The sequence below is a fragment of the Heterodontus francisci genome, chromosome 35 (genome assembly GCF_036365525.1).
Source record: "Heterodontus francisci isolate sHetFra1 chromosome 35, sHetFra1.hap1, whole genome shotgun sequence".
NCBI lineage: Eukaryota > Metazoa > Chordata > Chondrichthyes > Heterodontiformes > Heterodontidae > Heterodontus > Heterodontus francisci.
The window spans coordinates 47,357,748-47,377,738 of record NC_090405.1 but is presented as its reverse complement, the minus strand read 5'-3'; the positions used below and the strand labels follow the sequence as shown (position 1 = coordinate 47,377,738).

The following is a 19,991-nucleotide window of genomic DNA, read 5'->3' as shown; positions in this document are numbered from 1 at the left end:
TTCAGTTTAACATCTTATCTGAAAGGTGGCACTCCGACATTGCAGCAGTCACTCCCCCACTACTGCACTGCAGCATGAGCCTAGACTTTGGACTTGAACCCACAACCTTCTGTCTCAGAGACAAGAGTGCGGCCCACTGAGGCGCAGTAGGTAACTGCAAGCAATTTGGTTTTTTTTAGGTCCATAGATGCCCATGGGTTCCTGATGTCGGGAACAAGGGAAATTGTTTTATTTCCTTCAGTAAAAATGAAGAGGTCGCTTGCCTTCATGCTGAAACGTGACTGCCGCCAGAGGTCAGCAGAGAGCTGGAGATTTCTGAACTACTCACACTGAGCTTCCAGATACCAGATGAGCTCCTTCCTTACTGTCTCAATTAACCGCAGCAGGATAACCACACTGCATCAAACTGGCATTTCCCACATCAGTCACTGCGAGGCCTTTCTGCACGAGAGTGTCAATGGGTTTCCACTCCTGAGAAACTGGGTTGCAACTGCAGAACTCCCTTTTCGGATCCCTAAAGCAATCCCTTCACATTCAATTTTGCAATTTAAGCCTGACTTATATTTCACAAGAACGATGCTGGGCGTTCAGAATATGAACGAAACCGAACTGATGGGATCAATGGATATTTCTACCCCTTAACACCTATTGTGCCATGGGCAAGTTAGGAAGGGTCTAGTTATGATGCTCCAGCTTTCATGAGTGAAAATCAGGCTTGATCGACCAGCTGGCTTTTGTAAATATCTGTCAATTTAGTATGTTAGTAGGAAAGGTATAAAAGGGGAAATATATCGAGATTGGGGAGTAAAGTCATAAGATTATTTGTCCACATTATTTATCATCTTTATTCTCTTATTTAATCCTCCAATGAACAGCATGATACTGCTATTCAGTAATTGGTATGTCATAAGAAGCAGCCACAATATTTACCCCAATCAAACATTCCCTCCATGCGTTACAGTGTAACAATTCAAGTTTTGCATCAAATTTCTGAATATTGAAATAACTGAGGTTGAACATTCAGGGTCAATTAGTGCAAGGATTCGAAAAAAATATCTGGAAAAAAAAACTTCAAGTGAATCTTGGGGGCCATGTGACATTAACAAACACAGTGAATTTTACGCACATTGTTCTTGATGTCACCTGGACCCTCCCCCCTTAATTGACTGCTTGTCTCTCTATCCGAGCTGTCACGTATTGCAGCATTAATGAGTGCCGTGGGCACCTAAACTGGTTGACTTTGAATGGAATGGCCATGATATTAAACAAAACTAAGTCCTAACAGTTAGATCATTAACAGGCTTAATTACACATGCACAATTATCTCAGTGTCAGTAGATTGCTATTGAGTGCCACTGAGTGATCACACCTGTAGGTGCACACACTAAAAAAACCGTCTCAGGGATTCTGGTTGTTTGGGTCACACTTTAGCATGACTTTGATTCCCAAGCCTTCCTTTGCTTTTTTAAACGCTTCGAGAGCTTCTTCCAGGGGAAAGCGGTGCGTGACCAAAGGCTTCACATCGATCCTTTTTGAAGCCAACATGTCAATTGCCGCAGGCCACCTAAGTCGACAGGAACAAAGTGGGGGGAGGGGAAAAACAAAGTATAACAGTACTTATTCATGCAATGATTTTTACAACTTGATAATCTTCCATTTTCACCTATTATATTTTTGACTGTGTCATGCAGGCACTTCCATTATTAATATTTTTTTTGAGGCTCGTGTTTAAAAGATTGTGGAAATTGGTTCATTTGAAAGACTGAGGAGATGCCTGGATTTGCTTTTTTTTTTAAAAAGGTTACTGGAAGGACACTTACTGGAAGAGACCATGAAGTGTTAAATAAACAAGATTCTGTGATAAGGAGCCTTGCTGGTTAGTGGAGTTGTTTACAGAGAAGTCACATGTCTGGGGGTGGGGTGGTTTATGGTTGTCAGGGGTCTTTGGCTTTATGATTTGGGCGTGGACTGTTTGAATGCAGTTGGTGTATATCCTGCTAAGAGAGAAGCCACCCAACTCATCTTTTTCCACCTGTGTTGAAAAATCTTCTGAGAATCCAGTGTGATAGCTGAAACCACTGATGTGGTAATTCTCCCAAAAGGTCTGCAAGACTACTCCTCAACGTCTCCTGAACACAACTGCTCCAGAAAGACCCTAGGGACAGTGTCTATGTGCACCTAGACGCCAGACTAAAGGCCACCTGGACCATTCCATATCTTATCCTTTTTCTTCAAGATTTGATAATAACTTGGCCAAAGTATTTTTTTAAAAGTTGATCTCTGCAGACCCAGTTTTTCATTTTTCTTTATTTTTTTCTTTAACGTGCGCGCGTGCGCTTGTGTTAGTTTATTTTAGAAAGGTTGATATTTATACTTGCACATTTCAAACTGTGTGTTAATGAGCTTTGCATCTTTATTGAATAAATCTTGTTTCATAATAAATCAATAATTTTGTTTATTAAAGAAACCTGGTTGGCGGATTTTTATTCTGAAACTAATATAGATGAAGTATAGAATTGGCCGTATCAGTAACTGGGTAAAACATTTAAATATGTGTTGCGACCAGTGGAGTCGTGGAACTGGAGAAAGACTGCATTCCTCCAACCTCGGTCATTACAACTGCAGTTCACTTTTACAGTGAAATAAAAATTTTAAGTTATCTGGTGCCTTTAATGCAAAGAGAAAGTCCCAAAGTATTTCACATATTAATTGTTTCACATTAATTCACATATACTCTAAGAAAAATGGTCAAGATGGGTGAATGAAAGCTTGCTCCAGGAAATGGGCTTTGAGCCTTTTGCCAATATTTGGCTGAATCAATTTGATTGCACCAAAGTGGGAAATGATAAGCTAGAACTTTACTAATATCATTTTTTTTAAATCATCAGGGAAACTCGTGTAATTTCTCCCTTCTCCATTTGTTTCTGGTCTCCCAACACACTTGCAGAGCTGAAAGGATAAACTAGCTGTTCCTTAGTTTCTGTCAGTAACACTCTACAGTAAGAGAAACAGAACATTTACGGCACAGAAGGAAGCCATTTGGCCCATCGTGTTTGTGCTAGCCCGAAAAAGAGATACCCAGCCTAATCTCACTTTCCAGCTCTTGGTTATTATTATTGGTAATTAGCCACTAAGTGTAAATTAATGGATAACGTATTTGAACTGAATATAATTTACTTGAAATTTCAGAAGGAGTTGGAACAGGTTCCCCATATGAGGCTTTTAAGCTATTAAGACGCTCAGTAAGAAATGGTAAAATTAGTTAGTAGAATTGAAATTAGTCCATACAGGCAAGAATATTTTGGAAATATAACAAAATTTCCTGGCAAATTTTGGGTGACGCGTGCAAAGCAGACTGAGGTGCTAGAGGAGTCTCCCTGATATTGCAGCAGTAGTCACATCAGCCAAACTTCTTTAAGCCAGCTTTGGTAATGGAGAAGATGCAGATGTTGCAATTGAAATTGTAGCTGATGGCAAGGATTTTAAGTCTGCGCATGCATTTTTTGCTGGCAATGTTGATGCAATTAACTCTAAGGCATTTAGATAAATTCATTTTTCTTTTGATTGTTTCAATTCGCATCCTGAGCTGGTCAGATCACAGATGCTCATTGACTGGAGGAGTAGAAAAAAGAAAAATCGCCTGGAATTTCCTCAGGGGTTCTCCAGATTGATTAGCTTTGGAGGTAGATCAGGAGAAACGCTGTTTGTGTGTATATCTGGGATTTCCCGCTGAAGTTTGGTCGACCAATCGAGTGAACCCCAAGAGTTTATTGCAAATAGGGTTCAAAATATACATTTCATTTTTTTGTAGTACTTACGTGTTACAATATCGGAAAACTCCTCGGATATCCACCTCTCGAATTATCACATCCAAAATAGGGATGTTTGCCGAAGGTTTTCCCATACCAACAAGAACCAACACCCCTCCAGACTTGGTAGCCTAAGAAAAAATATAAAGTTCGTGTGATAAACAACTTCTCTTCATTCAAAATGTTGGTAGAACATTGAAATTCATCTGTCAAAATTCACCGCCCCCCCCAACCCCGCCGAGGTTTTTGCAGTGTAGAATCAAGGCCTAAAACAAATGATCTCTCTTATTCAAGATGTGACCATCAACTTTCCTTCATTAAAACCAATTTACAAATTCTGCTTTTTTCCATATTCAATAGCTTTTTTTCCCCATTCAGCATACTAAATTATTACAAGGATATGTAACTATTTCCTCGAATCGACTACTCAGGGATGCATCAAGCAAGATACAGAGTCCAGATATCGAGCATAGGTTCTCTAACACAAGAAGGCTCACCAACTCCGAGTTTGCTTTCACGTCTGTGTCCCAGGACATTCAAAATAGGAATCGGAACTCATTTTATTTCAGAAACGCGAATCAATGGCACTCATCAAGTCGCCTTAGTAAGCCACTCAGTTGTAAAACAATCCCTTCTCAGAGCAAACAGGGATTGGCAGTAAATATGACTTGCCAGCATTGCCCACTTCTTGATGTTCTTCATACTTGAGATGGTACCATGTACCATCTGTGTAATGCAAATCAGAGCAGAGTGAAGGTGAAACTTAAAATACCTAAATGTTCAGACCCATTCTTGAGGGCATCAAACTGATAAGAGCTGTTGATAAACAACTGCCTCAACTGTAACAACCGTTGCCTGCATCATCTAGCATATGAATGGTCCCTAATGAGGCTACGAATGGGCTCATTGTCACTGGGTAATTGCAAAGGATACAAAAGCAAATTACTACGGTTGCTGGAAATCTGAAATTAAAACAGAAAACACTGGAAATATTCAGCAGGTCTGACAACATCTGCGGAGAGAGAAACAGAGTTAACGGCCTGAATTTTTATCAGCGTGCTGCGCTCCGCGACTGTGTGCTTTGAAGTTGGCAGCCTTCCGACACGGAAGCACCACCGCAGAGCCCCACGATATTACGCGCCGCATCCCCGGCAACAGTGTCCGGCGCCACCACGCAGGCGCCAGTGCCATTTTTAAAGGGCTTCAAGCCCTTCAGGTAAATTTAAATGCTTAAAGGAACCAGTTCAATGACAATGTAAATACAGCTTTATCCACACGTGCAATCCCCACTCCCACCCCCTCCCACTGCAATGCATAAATAGTTTTTGGCCAATCCCCCCCACCCCCTCACAAAAGTGAGAACTCACTCACAACCGTTCCCCCCGGAACTTTATTCCCTTTGACCCTAAACCCCTTCCCAGCATCCCCACAGCCAATGGAAAAGGTTTTCTCCGCTTCACCCCACCTCACCCTGATAATCTCAACCCTCCTCCCTCCCCACCAGTGTCTCGCCTCGGAACTCCCTTCAGAGTTCCAAAGGTGCGCGGGTTGTGGCCGGCGATCATAAAATCGGCGTGGGAATGCCGCCAGGAGCAGCTAAGTTAATTAACATTGATTTTGCATAATTTCAATATTTAAATGAAGGCCCCGCCACTTGGCGACGTGGGGGGCCGCACCGAGGCCTCACCAGCGCCGTTAACATACGGTGGGACCTTCTCGGCGTAGTGGGTCACAGCGGGTCACTCCCGCAAGCATTTTACGGGCCTCCCCGCTACGATGCCAAAGGGCTGGTAAAATCCAGCCCAATGTTTCAGGTCGATGACCTTTCATCAGGGCAGAAACCATGGGCTGAATTTTACAGCCCCCCCCTCGTCACTCAGCAATGGGACCGCCATTTAAATATTTAAATAAATTAAAATTAATGAATTAAATAGTCGTTTGGTAGTACAGAACTTGAGTATTGCTGAAAACAGAGACATTTTGTTGAAACCTTTCGTCTTGCACTCATCAGGACAATCACAAGAATACCAATGTAAGGGAAGCAACAAATTTATACTGTTTGAGAAGACAGTGCTGATTGGTTGGCAAGTGGACTCTGATTGATAGAGGCATTGCCCTGGAGAACGCACCAGTGTTTGGTGACTGACAGTTAACTGCCTAGCTTTGTTTGAAATTTAAACCAGGCAGCTTGACTCTGATTGGTAAAGACATCGCCCTGAGGAATGAACCAGAGAACAGCTGTCACTTATTGTGTTTAGCTGAAACAGGCGCAATGTGTGTACATGTTCTTTCCGTCTGCAAAAAACAGGGCCTTGTGTATTAATATATGTAGCTTCCCGTACGCGCAAATGCGCCACACTGCGAGCCCGACTGACAATCTTAAATTGATTGTTAGTGTAATTCTTGGCACATTGCGGATTATTTAGCAAATGTTGTCCAATCACGGAATCACAACTAATGTTGGACACTGCGTTTTGAGTTTTACAAGCACAGGCTGGTTGGGTACGGTCTGTACCTTGCCTCAGCGGAAGGGACATGCTGTTTGATACGATCTGCCAGTATTTGGGACGTAAGACCTAAGGCTGTCATTTGTGACCCTGAGAAGTGTCCAGTCTACCTCAGATTACCCCGGAAGAGTAATGTATCCCAAATATTTGAACAACAGGTGAATATAGCTGTTTCACACTGCTACTAAGCAGTAGTAACACGTGCGGTGTTCATCACGAACAGGATGCTGCCGTCAAGCCAAAAAGACGTTCTGTCTATCACACAAATGAGGAATGAGGTACATGAATATCAATGCCAGTGTGATGCTAGGTGTATCGGACTTGTAAAATTCAGCCAGTTAACTCTGTTTTTCTCTCCACAGATGCTGCCAGACCTGCAAAGTAGTTCCAGCATTTTCTGTTTTTTTTTTAAACTATATAGACTGGACTTGGCCCCATTCGAACTTGCACTCAAAATAACTGAGCAGTGCTCCACTCAGGAGAATGCAGGTTTTTGGCTGAGGGCAAACAATGGAACCAAATAATCGCACTAATATTCTAAAGCAGCTCGTTAATCAACCATTTCAAGTGTTGTTAAGTGTTGAGCAGTACTGCTCATTAGACATGATGATCTCAGATCAGTAGGACATAGTTACCTTCTACTGATCAACCAGTTACAGTGATCATTTGGGCTACTGCTTAAATTGATCACCATAGTTAATGAAGTGTCCTAAGGCGCTTCACAGGAGCGTTATAAAGCAAAACTTGATACCGAGACACGGGGCAATATTAGGGCTAAAAGCTTGATCAAAGAGTTACGTTTTAAGGAGCATCTTAAAGGACGAAAGTGAGGTGGAGAGGTTTAGGGAGGGAATTCCAGAGCTTAGGGCCCAGGCAGCTAAGGCTCGGCCACCAATGGTGGAGCGATTAATATTGGGGATGCTCAAGAGGCCAGAATTAGAGGAGCGCAGATATTTCGGAGGGTTGTGGGGCTGGAGGGGATTTTAGAGAAAGGGAGGGATGCGGCCATGACACAATTTGAAAACAAGAGTGAGAATTTTAAAATTGAGGTGTTGCTTAACCAGGGACCAATGTAAGCACAGGAATGATGAGTGCAATGTTGCCTGGGCTGGAGTATTTCAGCTATGAAGAGAGACTGAAAAGGCTGGGATGGTTTTCCTTAGAGCAGAGAAGGCTGAGGGGAGATATTATTGAGGTATACAAAATTATGAGGGGCATTGATAGGTTAGATAGGAAGAAACGTTTTCCCTTAGCGGAGAGGTCAATAACCAGGGGGCATAGATTTAAGGTAAGCTGCAGGAGGTTTAGAGGGGATTTGAGGGGAAAGAAATTCACCCTGAGGGTGGTTGGAATCTGGAACGCAATGCCTGAAGGGGTGGTAGAGGCAGGAACCCTCACAACATTTAAGAAGTATTTAGATGAGCACTTGAAACGCCATAGCATACAAGGCTACGGGCCAAGTGCTGGAAAATGGGATTAGGATAGGTGCTTGATGGCCGGCACAGATACGATGGGCTGAAGGGCCTATTTCTGTGCTGTATAACTTTATGACTCTAATGGGACTTGGTGTGAATAATGACACGGGCAGCAGAGCTTTGGATGACCTCAAGCTTGCGGATGGTAGAATGTGGGAAAAGCTTCTGCAGGCAGGCTAGTAGAAGTATTCCAGCATCTCAGTTTCTTCTTTCCTTGGGCCAATGTTCCTCAAAGGACTGACTCTTCCTCGGGTACACCTCTACCGATATCATGCACATAAGCGGCTAGTGCTCATTTGTGAGTATTCACTGTGCGTGCCAGCGTTTTATCACTGGGGATGACAGCTGAGGCCAGACCTGTCCTCAATTGCTGTATAGATATGTTCACTAGCAGCGGGGGTTGCTGCATAGCAATCCAGCTCAGGGTGCTGTGGCCAGTTGTAAATCCCAACCCCAAGTTCTGGTTGAGATCAGCAACTCAGCACAAAGTAGGGATGGGACCCGCAACCTTCTTAGCCTATATGACTCAGCTGCCGTGCCGGCTAAACTCAAAGAGCACACTGTCCTTTCCTTAATCCCAACACGCGTTTTAGGATTTTATTTTGGCTGCTCACCGATCTAATCATAACTTGTATTCAATTACTTTGTTTAAAATTACACAGGTACTCGGATATAAAAACTTTGCACACTGCTATCAGCTGTGCAGCTTCCATACTTACATAGACACCCGCTTGCAAACACAACTCCACTCCAGTGCATTCGATGGATATATCAGGCATTGCTCCACTAAGACCCTGCTTCACCTTCTGGCCCATATCCTTGGCGCTTGTGTTCTTCTCTACTGCAAAGGTGAAACTGGCTCCCATCTGCTTGGCCTTCTCCAATCGGCTCAGTGACAAGTCTGAAATGGGATGTAGTGGGATTTGTTACACCCGTGGCAACATCTGGGATTTTATTTCTATTAATGGTAAATAAAGATGATGGGCCTTTGGAGGGTGGATACAAATTAGTCCATGGCTATCTATTCTTTCTGTCCCATTTTTCTATCTCTTACCTCATTACCAATATTGATATCATGCTGGTGAATGGATGCAATTACACTAGGTTATCCTACATTGCCTTGCTCAAGTTGCCATTGTTCTCTGTCCAAATGCAACCAGCTATTCAATCATTGGGGCATCACCGATAAGCCCTTTTATTTCCAAAGCGATGTAACATTCTGGTGCGTATTGTAAAGCTATAACAAAAGTTGCTTCTTCCGCTCAACCACACTGTCAGGAACACAATAACAGCACTTATATTAACTACTTTTTGGATTTTTAAAAGCAAAAACTGTATAAAGTAAATGGTTTAAAGATATATTTTCAAAGAATGAATAAGAAGCTTGTATGGGGAAAGGGCAAGGGCAGGAGACTAATTTGATAGCTTTTACAGAGAGCTTGCACAGGTACGATGGACCCAATGGCCTCCTTCTATGCCGTAAGATTCTATAGCAGAGACGCCCACAGATCATAAAAAGACAATTCTCTGCATGAAGCTGAGGCAGCAAATAAAGAATTAGTTCTAAGCAGCATGAAAAGATATAAAATTATGTATCTCCTGTGTGCAGGTTTAATCAGTTATACCAATTTCATTTTTGATATCCGTGACAATAATACATGATAGATTAATAATGCACTGATTGTGGGTGGAGCAACCTTGATGGGGTAAATGGCATTTTATTCCCCCAGACTTTCTTTGGCACTTAAAATTCAGGGACACACAAAGCAAGCAACTTACCACAGATCACAATCTGAGACGCTCCCATGGCCTTGGAAACAAGCAGATTCACAAGCCCAATTGGCCCTTGATGTATAAAAGAATTGACTGTTAGAAAATCAGGTGGCAGCTACAGAACAAAATGACAGGGTAAACTTTCCTGGTGCCGGGCCCCACTTAACAGGAGTGAAGTTTGCAGAACTGGAGCATGACGCCCTTGATTCTCTGGCAGATAAAATTCTCCGGCACTTACATTGTTTAGTAGGTTTGGCAGAAATTCTGCAACTGTTTGTTGGGAGTCTTGTAGGATGAAAAACTGTAACGTCCCACACCAGAATAGATATCTATCTTCGCAATATTTTAATTTTAAAAAAAACTATTTTTCTTCACCTCGCTCCCATTCTTCAACAGTGTGCAGTCAGGTGTGCCCCTTTCCAGGCTGCAAGAGGTGCTTGCACTTATTATGGGAAGTGCTTTGTTTAAAACTCAGATTTCTCTTTTTCTAGTTAGCTGCTACAACAACTTGTATTTATATAGCACCTTTAATGTAATAAAATATCCCAAGGTGCTTCACAGGGATATTGTAAAACAAAATATGACACCAAGCCACATTTAGGAGTTATTAGAGTAGATGACCAAAATCTTGTTCATAGAGGTAGGTTTTAAGGAGTGTCTTAATGAAGGAAAGAGAGGTTTAGGGAGGGAATTCCAGAGCTTAGGGCCCAGGCAGCTGAAGGCACGTCCGCCAACGGTGGAGCGATTAAAATCGGGGATATGGAAGAGGCCAGAATTAGAGGAGCACAGATATCTCGAAGGGTTGTGGGGCTGAAAGAGATTACAGCTAGTTGTGTAATCTCCAATCATTATAGTACCTACACTTTAATGCCTGTACAGAACACAAAATCTATAAAGAAATAAATAAAAGGTTTACATTTATGGAGCTCATTTATCACGTCCCTCGGGTGCACCTCAATGTGTTTAAAAGGTTGCTTTGAAATGTAGTCATAATTGTTATGGAGGCAAAGGCTTATTTGCACAGAGCAAGATCACATGAACAATAAGATTAATGACCAGCTAATTTTTTTTTAAAAAGTGGTCTTGTTACAGTGGACAGATCGTTGGCCAGGACATGGGCAGATTCAGAGTGCTGAAAACAGTGGAGGCACTGGAGGAGTATAGAAAGTGTAGGGGGTACTTATAAAAGTAATTAGGAGAGCGAAGAGGGGACATGAAAAAACACTGGCGGGCAAGATAAAGGAAAATCCCAAGGCGTTTTATAAGTATATTAAGGGCAAGAGGATAACCAGGGAAAGAGTAGGGCCCGTTCGGGACCAAAGTGGCAATCTGTGTGTGGAGCCGGAGGACATAAGTGAGGTTTTAAATTATTACTTTTCATTTATGTTCATAATGGAGAAGGACGATGTAGGTGTAGAGATCAGGGAGGGGGATTGTGATATACTTGAACATATTAGCATTGAAAGGGTGGAAGTATTAGCTGTTTTAGTGGGCCTAAAAGTGGATAAATCCCCAGGCCCAGATGAGATGTATCTCAGGCTGTTATGTGAGGCAAGGGAGGAGATTGCAGGGCCTCTGACACAAATTTTCAAATCCTCTCTGGCCACAGGAGAGGTACCAGAGAACTGGAGGACAGCGAATGTGGTACCATTATTCAGAAGGGAAGCAGGGATAAACCAGGTAATTACAGGGCAGTGAGTCTAACATCAGTGGTTGGGAAACTATTGGAAAAAATTCTGAGGATTACTCTCCACTAGGAGAGGCAGGGATTAATCAGGGATAGTCAGCATGGCTTTGTCAGGGGGAGGTCGTGTCTGTCTAACTTGATTGAATTTTTTGAGGAGGTGACGAAATGTGTAGATGAGGGTAAAGCGGTTGATGTTGTCTACATGGACCTCAGTAAGGCTTTTGATAAGGTCCCGCATAGGAGACTGGTTAAGATGATAAGTGCCCATGGGATCCAGGGCAATTTGGCAAATTGGATCCAAATTTGTCTTAGTGGCAGGAGGCAGACGGTGATGGTCGAGGGTTGTTTTTGCGAGTGGAAGCCTGTGACCAGTGGTGTACCACAGGGATCGGTGCTGGGACCCTTACTGTTTGTAGTGTACATTAATGATTTAGACGTGAATATAGGAGGTATCATCAGTAAGTTCGCAGATGACATGAAAATTGGTGGTGTCGTAAATAGTGAGGAGGAAAGCCTTAGATTATAGGACGATATAGATGGGCTGGTAAGATGGGCGGAGCTGTGACAAATGGAATTTATTCCTGAGAAGTGTGAGGTGATGCATTTTGGGAGGACAAACAAGGCAAGGGAATATACAATGGATGGTAGGACCCTAGGAAGTACAGAGGGTCAGAGGGACCTTGGTGTACTTGTCCACAGATCACTGAAGGCAGCAGCACGGGTAGATAAGGTGATTAGCCGAGGCATAAAATATAAGAGCAGCGAGGTTATGATGGAGCTGTATAAAACGCTAGTTAGGCCACAGCTGGAGTACTGTGTACAGTTCTGGGCACCACACTATAGGAAGGATGTGATTGCCCTGGAGAGGGTGCAGAGGAGATTCACCAGGATGTTGCCTGGGCTGGAGCATTTCAGCTATGAAGAGAGACTGAAAAGGCTGGGGTTGTTTTCCTTAGAGCAGAGAAGGCTGAGGGGAGATATGATTGAGGTATAAAAAATTAAGAGGGGCATTGATAGGTTAGATAGGAAGAAACTTTTTCCCTTAGCGGAGGGGTCAATAACCAGGGGGCATAGATTTAAAGTAAGGTGAAGGAGGCTTCGAGGGGATTTGAGGAAAAAAAATTTTCACCCAGAGGGTGGTTGGAATCTGGAACACACTGCCTGAGGAGGTGGTAGAGGCAGGAACCCTCACAACATTTAAGAAGTATTTAGATGAGCACTTGAAACACCAAAGCATACAAGGCTACGGGCCAGGTGCTGGAAAATGGGATTAGAATAGTTAGGTGCTTGATGGCCGGCACAGACACGATGGGCCGAAGGTCCTGTTTCTGTGCTGTGTAACTCTATGACTCTATAACTCTTCTTCATAAAGTGCGATTGGATTGTTAATGTCTACCTGAATCACTTGGCTAACATCTCGTCTGAAGATTGGTGCGGCCAATATCGCACTCCCTCAGCACTGCACTGCACTGCAGTGTCAGCCTAGACTGTGGGCTCAAGTCCTGCAGCAGGCCTTCAAGTCTCAACCTTCTCACTCAAATGTGCTACGGACTGAGGAAGGCTGACACATTTTCAATGAAAGGGAGGGATAACTGTCGTAAGGGATAACTGAAAGTATTGAAAGAAGACACAGAGGTTTATGGCCATTAAATATGCAGTATCACATACAGTGAGGAATCATACATGATTCCCTATATAGCAACTTACTGATGCCAGTCGGAGAGGCACCACTGTTGTCTGCACCTGGACACATCTGTAGTTGCCAGGTAAAAGTCTGTTTGTTTTCCCAACACTTCACTGTGCATGGTGCTTAGCAAGAAAAGGAAAAAATAAATACAAATGGGGAAAAAAAAATTCAAATAAACATAATTTACACAATTAACTGCTTACCTGCCCCTAAAATGAAGACTTTGCTGCCAATTGTCACCCCTCCCCTGCGACAGGCATGCATCGCAACAGAAAGAGGCTCAATCATTGCACCTTCTTCAAAGCTCACAGATTCAGGGAGCCTGAAACAAGGAAACACCATAAACACTAAACGTTCCTCATGTAATTTAATCTCTGCGTGATGGAAAGGGAATGAATGATAGACTTTAGAAAATGCATGCTCAAAACATAGAGCTCCACATCAGACGTCTGGGCACAGAGGCCCCCCATTGTGAATAAAAAAGCATACAAACTCCCTATAGGCATTGCGGTGGTATGAAGCTAAGTGTAATGGGTGCACAATTTCAGGAATAGTGTCCAGAGCTCCGTCAAGCAAAATTTCTCTGTTGTATACTTTTAAAATAAAATGGGATTGAAAACAGACATGAGGCAGCTGTACTTTTAAAACAAAAATGAATTTTTTGGGGCTTTTTGTCACTAAAAAAAAAAATTATCTGATCATAATCACATTGTTCTTTATGGGAGCTTGCTGTGAGCAAATTGACTGCCCTGTTTCCTACAACGGTGACTACACTTCAAAAGTTCTTCATTGGCTGTGACGCACTTTGGGACATCCTGAGATTGTGAAAGGCGCTATATAAATGTAGGCTCTTCCCTTTTGAAGGGAAAGGACAATACATAAATATGGCCCAGGATCTTCTACATTTGTAAGGAAGTCTATCTAACCCAACCAATTTTGCAGAAGAAGGGAATTGAATTTATTCCTCAGCTAGCAGAGGGAGAAGAAGGGGAAATGTGTAGTGCTTTCTCATCCTATATCTGGGCTGGTGATATATTACAGCAAAACATGCTGACATTCCAGGGGAAGCTGTAGGGAAAAATGAAGCAGATGTTTAATTCCCACAATTAATAATATTTAAAACTGCCTTTACAGAAGTTTCAAACCACTAGATTACATATAAATAGCATTTCTCTCAAAATAAATCCCTGTGTGTGCATCAGTAACTGACGAATACAATCTTGAGAATCGATCACTTATAACTAAAGAACATAATGAAGTGAGCATTGTCTACGACGAATTCAAAGACCCTCAAAATGATAATTATCCACAAAAATTCAAATTAATCAATTGTATTAAAATGGTATGGGAGGCTTTTCCAGAATCGTTGCAGTTCAAATTAAATAACTTTGAATTAACACGAACATTTTAAACCCCACCTTAAGTTAGCCAGTTTAGTAAAATTAATATGAAACCATGCTATTTACAGAATGCTGTGTTCTATACTTTGGACTCAGCCAGATGGCCTGTAATGGGCTTTTCTTGAAAAGTCTTTTGTTCATACTTGGAATGTGGCCAGATTAGTGCGTCTGATTTTATGCTGGAGAGGAACTCTGTCCTCCATAATCCTCGGCTTTAACGTGAAGTCTTTAGAACCTCTTATCTCCTCAACAGCCCAGATGCAGTTTGTTTTGATTAGATGTCTAGCACTGCAACATATTATTAGAACAGAGTGTGATTAAACCCCATTGTTAAAAAAAGTCTTAGGCAGGGCAGTGTGAATTCGCCAATTGAGAGTTCCAGTAGGTAGTTGCTTCAGAGAATTGCTGCTATAATCGCGTAACGCTACCTCCTCCATAAGGACACCTACCCACTGGTATCCCTTGGGCATATAAGTTGGACTCACAGGCAGTATAAAACAAGATGTTGTCACCTCCAGATCATTTGAAAACCAGCGGCTAACCTTTAACTAATAAAATCTTTTAAAGTGATTGATTAATCCACGATTTACTGTAATCCACTAGAATTAAGCCATTGCATGTTGTTGGGATAATCCAAAACTTAATAACTGCATTAGTGAATAACTACAACGCTGTTAGGTTCAAGCTCTCCTATCCACTTTAAACATCCAAGAGATAAACCTTGGAAGGAGGTTCTATATTCTTCATTTTCCATTTTGAATCCCAGTTCAAACACAAAAACTGGAAGCAATGCACAGAGGCCACGTTACACGCAGCAAGTGGCACCCACACACGCCCTGGAGGTAATGCTATCGAGGAGGGACAAAATGCACAGGCGATGCAGTAGAAGTTTTGCAAAAGCCTTGATGGTGGGTCAGGGAGGGAGGACCATAGAGTGACAAGCTGAGCAGAACCAGCTGCAGGATTCAGATTTCAATAGAGGGTTTTCAAAAGAGGGAGCATGAACAACACTAGACACACACCAAATGTTTGATGTTCTCCTTGGCTGAGTGAGCAGTTACCTGGCCTGTAGGTTTTTTTTTCTTTTTTTTTTGTAGAGGGAGCTTTACTCTGCATCTAACCCCCGTCCTGTACCTGTCCTGGGAGTGTTTGATGGGGGACAGTGTAGAGGGAGCTTTACTCTGTATCTAACCCCTGTTTTTTTTTTCCCAAGGTGGCCTTTATACCCCAGGCCCCTTTTATACCTGGCCTGTAGGTTGAGTAACCTGCCTCGCAGACTGACTTTTCAAAAGCAGGACTGTACTTCAATGGGTTTTACGGGTGTAAGAATCAGGTCACATTTCTTTGTGCTCGTTAGTTACGGTTTAAATTTAGCTGTAACAGAAGTGGAGCCAAGAAGTGACTCCAGGAGTGGAAAGTCCTACGTAATTCCAATAAGACCCGTAACTGGTAGAGATTAGGTGACAGTTCTCCTTCCAGAAAGAATTTGTTGGAAAGTTCTACAAAATAGACAACCAACAGAAATGATAATGCTTTACAATGAGTGGGGTGTGACCAGAGTTCCACAATAATCAGCTTTAGTCAGTAGTTATAACTACAGTCAAGAGAATTTTCTGTTTAATCTTTTTATGGGCTGATTTCAAATACACGCAGTTACTGGAAATAACGATATGAATAAACTTGTGTGATAGTTTACTCTCATGAAGCTCTGTAATGTGACCAATATTCATCATTCTGTGAAGTGACAGGGGCGTGCAGTGGAAATGCTACATGCAATCCAGAAAATAATAAATGGGTCTATTGTTAACTCAGGGCATGCTATCTCAGATTGCTTTGTGAACAAGAACACGCTTCAGCTCACAGGAATTACGACACTGCCTACAGGAGCTCACTTTTGTGAAGGCCACAATAAAATGTATTTAGTGAAGGCTGAATAGTCATTCACAAGTGCTTAATAGAGAAAATAGGACTTGCACCAGATTAATGTACAAGAAAAAGATTTCAGTATTCTCCATGTATGTGAACAAACTTTCCACTGTCATAAATTCCTATTGTTACCCTCAACCCCCACCCACATGCCCCACAATGTACTGCTTCAAAAAAGAAACCTCCGGAGTCATTTCTCCCCAAGTAATTGAGGCTCACTTGTAACAGTAGCTGGCACTGTGGGTATTGTATCGGCAAAGATTCCCATCGTCGGGAGGAGTAGCAGAGAAGAAAATCGTCGGGGAGAGGTTGTAACGTCCAGTTCTGCAATAGTCATCATTTTCTCTGGGGATTCCAGGCTCAACGGCAACCCTATCACCTGTAGCAGGGGAAACACGTGGACACTCAGTATGCAATCGTTTAACAGCTGCAAACATTAGTGCAGGGATAAACACGGTGAGCGTACCCTTGGACGGGTTACCTTTCTCTTCTATTAGCTTGGAAGACATGATCTTGGTATGATATTTGTCTGTGGCTTCAACTTATTAATCGCTGGCCATCAAAGTGAGTGCCTCAACTCAGGGAGAGGGCGATAATGCCACTCTCCCATATAAGGCATCCTTCCCCTTCTTTGCAGATGTGCCCAAACAAGTACAGAAAAGACACATTTGAGCATTAGCCTAGCTTTGGAACTCCCTGCTTGATTGAGAAAACCACTTCATGGCTCAGAGCTAAAATCTGACAAGTGGAAACCTATAAAGCCCCAGATTCAGACACTGGTTGAGGTAGCTGATCCCAACAGGGACAGCAGTAATGGGACTAAAGTTTAGGCACAGCACCCCAAGTCTGAGAAGGGAAAATCAGCTGCTGGTCCCAATTTGGGCCTCTGCTGGAGGGCACATGCATGAATACTGGACATGGATAGAACCGAACTTGGCTACGATGGTCTCCATACTTGGCCAGCCTGCCTGCACTCATTGACCAATGGCCACTTAGGCCAGGCACCTAAGGGTAGCCATTGCCTGTGGAACCACCTTTCAGCGCGGGGTTCAAAATCTGAAGAAGGGGGAATTGCTGGGAAGAAAATGAGAGAGAAAAAGAATGCGGATCTGGTGACTGCTCATTCCAGGATTGTTGGCCACATATAACATTTTTGGAAAAACGGGACAAAAGGCACCTATCGTATTATAAACCGCCTGCGGGCACTTTCCCCTTTCATTACTCGCAGCCGCGTGGGTGCAGATGAGCTCTTAGAAAATTACCATATATTTGCATATTTCCCCACCCCACATTCAGTGAGTGCATTGTAATTTTGCCCACGAATCCGAGTTGTGTGCATCCGCACCCGCAACTGCTGAGGTCAAACAAACGTTGCTGTTTTGTGGACTGACCTGCCTTAAGATGTTGTACTCCAGATCCCACTTTAATTACAGTCCCTGCAGCCTCATGCCCCAGAACCATTGGTTTCTTTAATACAAAATCTCCAATTCCTCCATTTTGCCAGAAATGGACATCGGAACCACAGATCCCAACAGAATCCAGCTTCAGCAAGACCTCTGAAAGTACAGCGTAGCAAATAAATTATACCCTCAGAAAAGATGCATTTTAGAATCAGTACCAGCCACATTTTGGGATCTTTTGATGACTCCAGGGAAAGGATATGAATACATGGGTCTTGAGGAGCAAGCATAGCATATTCACTCAAGTTTTAAAAGAAGCTCTGATACAATAGATAGGGAGCTCATGAACATTTTGGCTTTTTCAGTCATGTCTTCCAGCTCCACAAGCCTCCAAGATATCTGCTCTTCTCTAATTCAGGTCTCTTGAGCATTCCCGATTGTCATCACTCCACCATTGGCAGCTGTGCCTTCAGCTGCCGTGGCCCTAAGCTCTGGAATTCCCTCCCTAAACCTCTCCGACTCACTTTCCATTTTTAAGATGCTCCTTAAAACTATCTCTTTGACCAGGCTTTTGGTCATCTGCCCTTTTGTGACTCAGTGTCAAATTTTGTTTTATAATGCTCCTCCTGTGAAGCACATTGGGTTGCTTTATTACATTAAAGGTGCTGTATAAATACAAGTTGTTGTTGTTTGCTGTTCAGTGCTAAATATTCATGCATGATGACCATTCATCAGAACTGGAAAATGGCAGCAATGAACCACTTTTAAGCGAGTTCAGAGCCAGGGTTGGCGACCTGAAATGTTAAATCTATTTCACTATTCACTGATGATGCCTGACCTGCTGAATGTTTCCAGTACTTTCTTTTTATTTCAGATTCAGTAGTTCCCTTTTCTTTTAGAATTTGACTTGTTCACCATCGTAAACCAGGGGACACTTACTTCCGACATTTTCCGTTTCAGTTTCAGTGCTGTGCCTAAAAATGAATGAGAATTATTGAGACGGGAAAGAATAAATCTGCTTACCATTCGGGCCTGGTTCTGGGATGGGACGTTTTTCCTGTGAAGAAAGGATGGGAAATGTACTTGAGAAAGGGATACTTCTTGTGACAGAAATCAGAACATTGAGATTCCACTACTGCTGTAATTACAAACAAATGGAACTCCATTGAAAAGCTACAGGGAATTCTCATTCGTCAGGTTTAAACCAAGAAGTCATTTGAGAACCAGCTAGATGCTGGAATGGGAATACTCTCAGCTGCACTTATGGCTTAAGCTAAGAATGATCGAATGTTTTCCATCATCTGCATTTAATGATCTTACAATTAGGCCTATTAAAAGCTGCATGCGTACCTGGATGCACATGAGGGAGAACAGAATAGAGGGTTAAGCTGATAGTAGTAAATAAGGAAGGATGGGAGGAGACTCAAGTGGTGCATAAAAGCCTGCATGGAATGGTCGGGATCAATGGCTGTTTCTGTGCTGTATACTTTATACAATTCCATGAATAAGAAAGAAGAATCATAGAAGTTTACAACACAGAAGGAGACTATACTTTCTATTGCACCTATGCCGTTTCTTTGAAAAACCTATCCAGTTAGTCTCATGCCTCTGCTCTTTGCCTACACTCTTTTTTCAAATACTTATCCACTTCCCTTTTAAAAGCGAGGAGTCCTGCTTCGACCATTGTTTCTGGTAGGGCATTCCATGACCTAACAACCCCGGCAAAAAACACTTTTCCTAACCTTTTCCTCTGTTCTTTTAGAGATGACTGTGTTACGACCAGGTGAGAAAGGGGTCTAGGGGTTCCCTCTCAGCCTTTTCCTGGTTTGGCCGCAACAGGGTTGAGTTTTTAAAAACACCGTGTTTTTAGCTTCCCTCTCAGTGAGTCCTTGCTCACTGCTCTCTAATTGTAATGGCAAAGAAATCAACCAGACAGGTTTTCTCAGATTTAAACAAGAAATGTTTAAGTTTATCAGCCTTAAAACTCTAATTCAATTAAACTACTAAAAATACGCAACACAATCATGCTAACATGTATACACGATAAACACACATGCAAATAGAGACGGAGGAGGAAAAAAAATTGAAGAGGAGAGTTTGATGTAATATGGAGTTCAGTTTTGGGATTCAGTGTAAAACCTTTGATTGCAGTTAGGTCTTGCAGTTCTCGTTGGGGCCCAGTGCACACTTTCACTTATTTAGCTGGCACCAGAAGGCTGCAGGAGTCTTCTCTCTGGAGGCTGGAGTTACTTCTGTGCATCCCTGGTACTTTGTGTGAGAGACAGGGAGAAAGAGAGAGAGAGAGAGAGGTGCTCTCTTCTTCAAAT

General features: G+C 42.6%; 1 protein-coding gene across 5 annotated transcripts in view; it reads right to left on the bottom strand.

Moving 5' to 3' along the window:
• Window positions 1–818: 818 nt before the first annotated feature.
• The window catches only part of LOC137350659 (sorbitol dehydrogenase-like), a 28,676-nt gene continuing 9,503 nt past the window's right edge, over window positions 819–19,991 (bottom strand). For 4 of the 5 annotated variants that reach the window (XM_068015468.1, XM_068015471.1, XM_068015470.1 and 1 more), the window contains exons 3-10: window positions 18,688–18,721; window positions 17,656–17,820; window positions 16,484–16,643; window positions 13,142–13,260; window positions 9,571–9,636; window positions 8,511–8,692; window positions 3,819–3,940; window positions 819–1,564 (exon numbers count right to left, since the gene is read on the bottom strand). In XM_068015468.1, the coding sequence (XP_067871569.1) occupies window positions 1,399–1,564; window positions 3,819–3,940; window positions 8,511–8,692; window positions 9,571–9,636; window positions 13,142–13,260; window positions 16,484–16,643; window positions 17,656–17,820; window positions 18,688–18,721 (1,014 nt within the window). In that variant the 3' untranslated portion in view covers window positions 819–1,398. The remainder of the gene's footprint in view (window positions 1,565–3,818; window positions 3,941–8,510; window positions 8,693–9,570; window positions 9,637–13,141; window positions 13,261–16,483; window positions 16,644–17,655; window positions 17,821–18,687; window positions 18,722–19,991) is intronic. The other variant, XM_068015473.1, reaches the window with a different exon arrangement.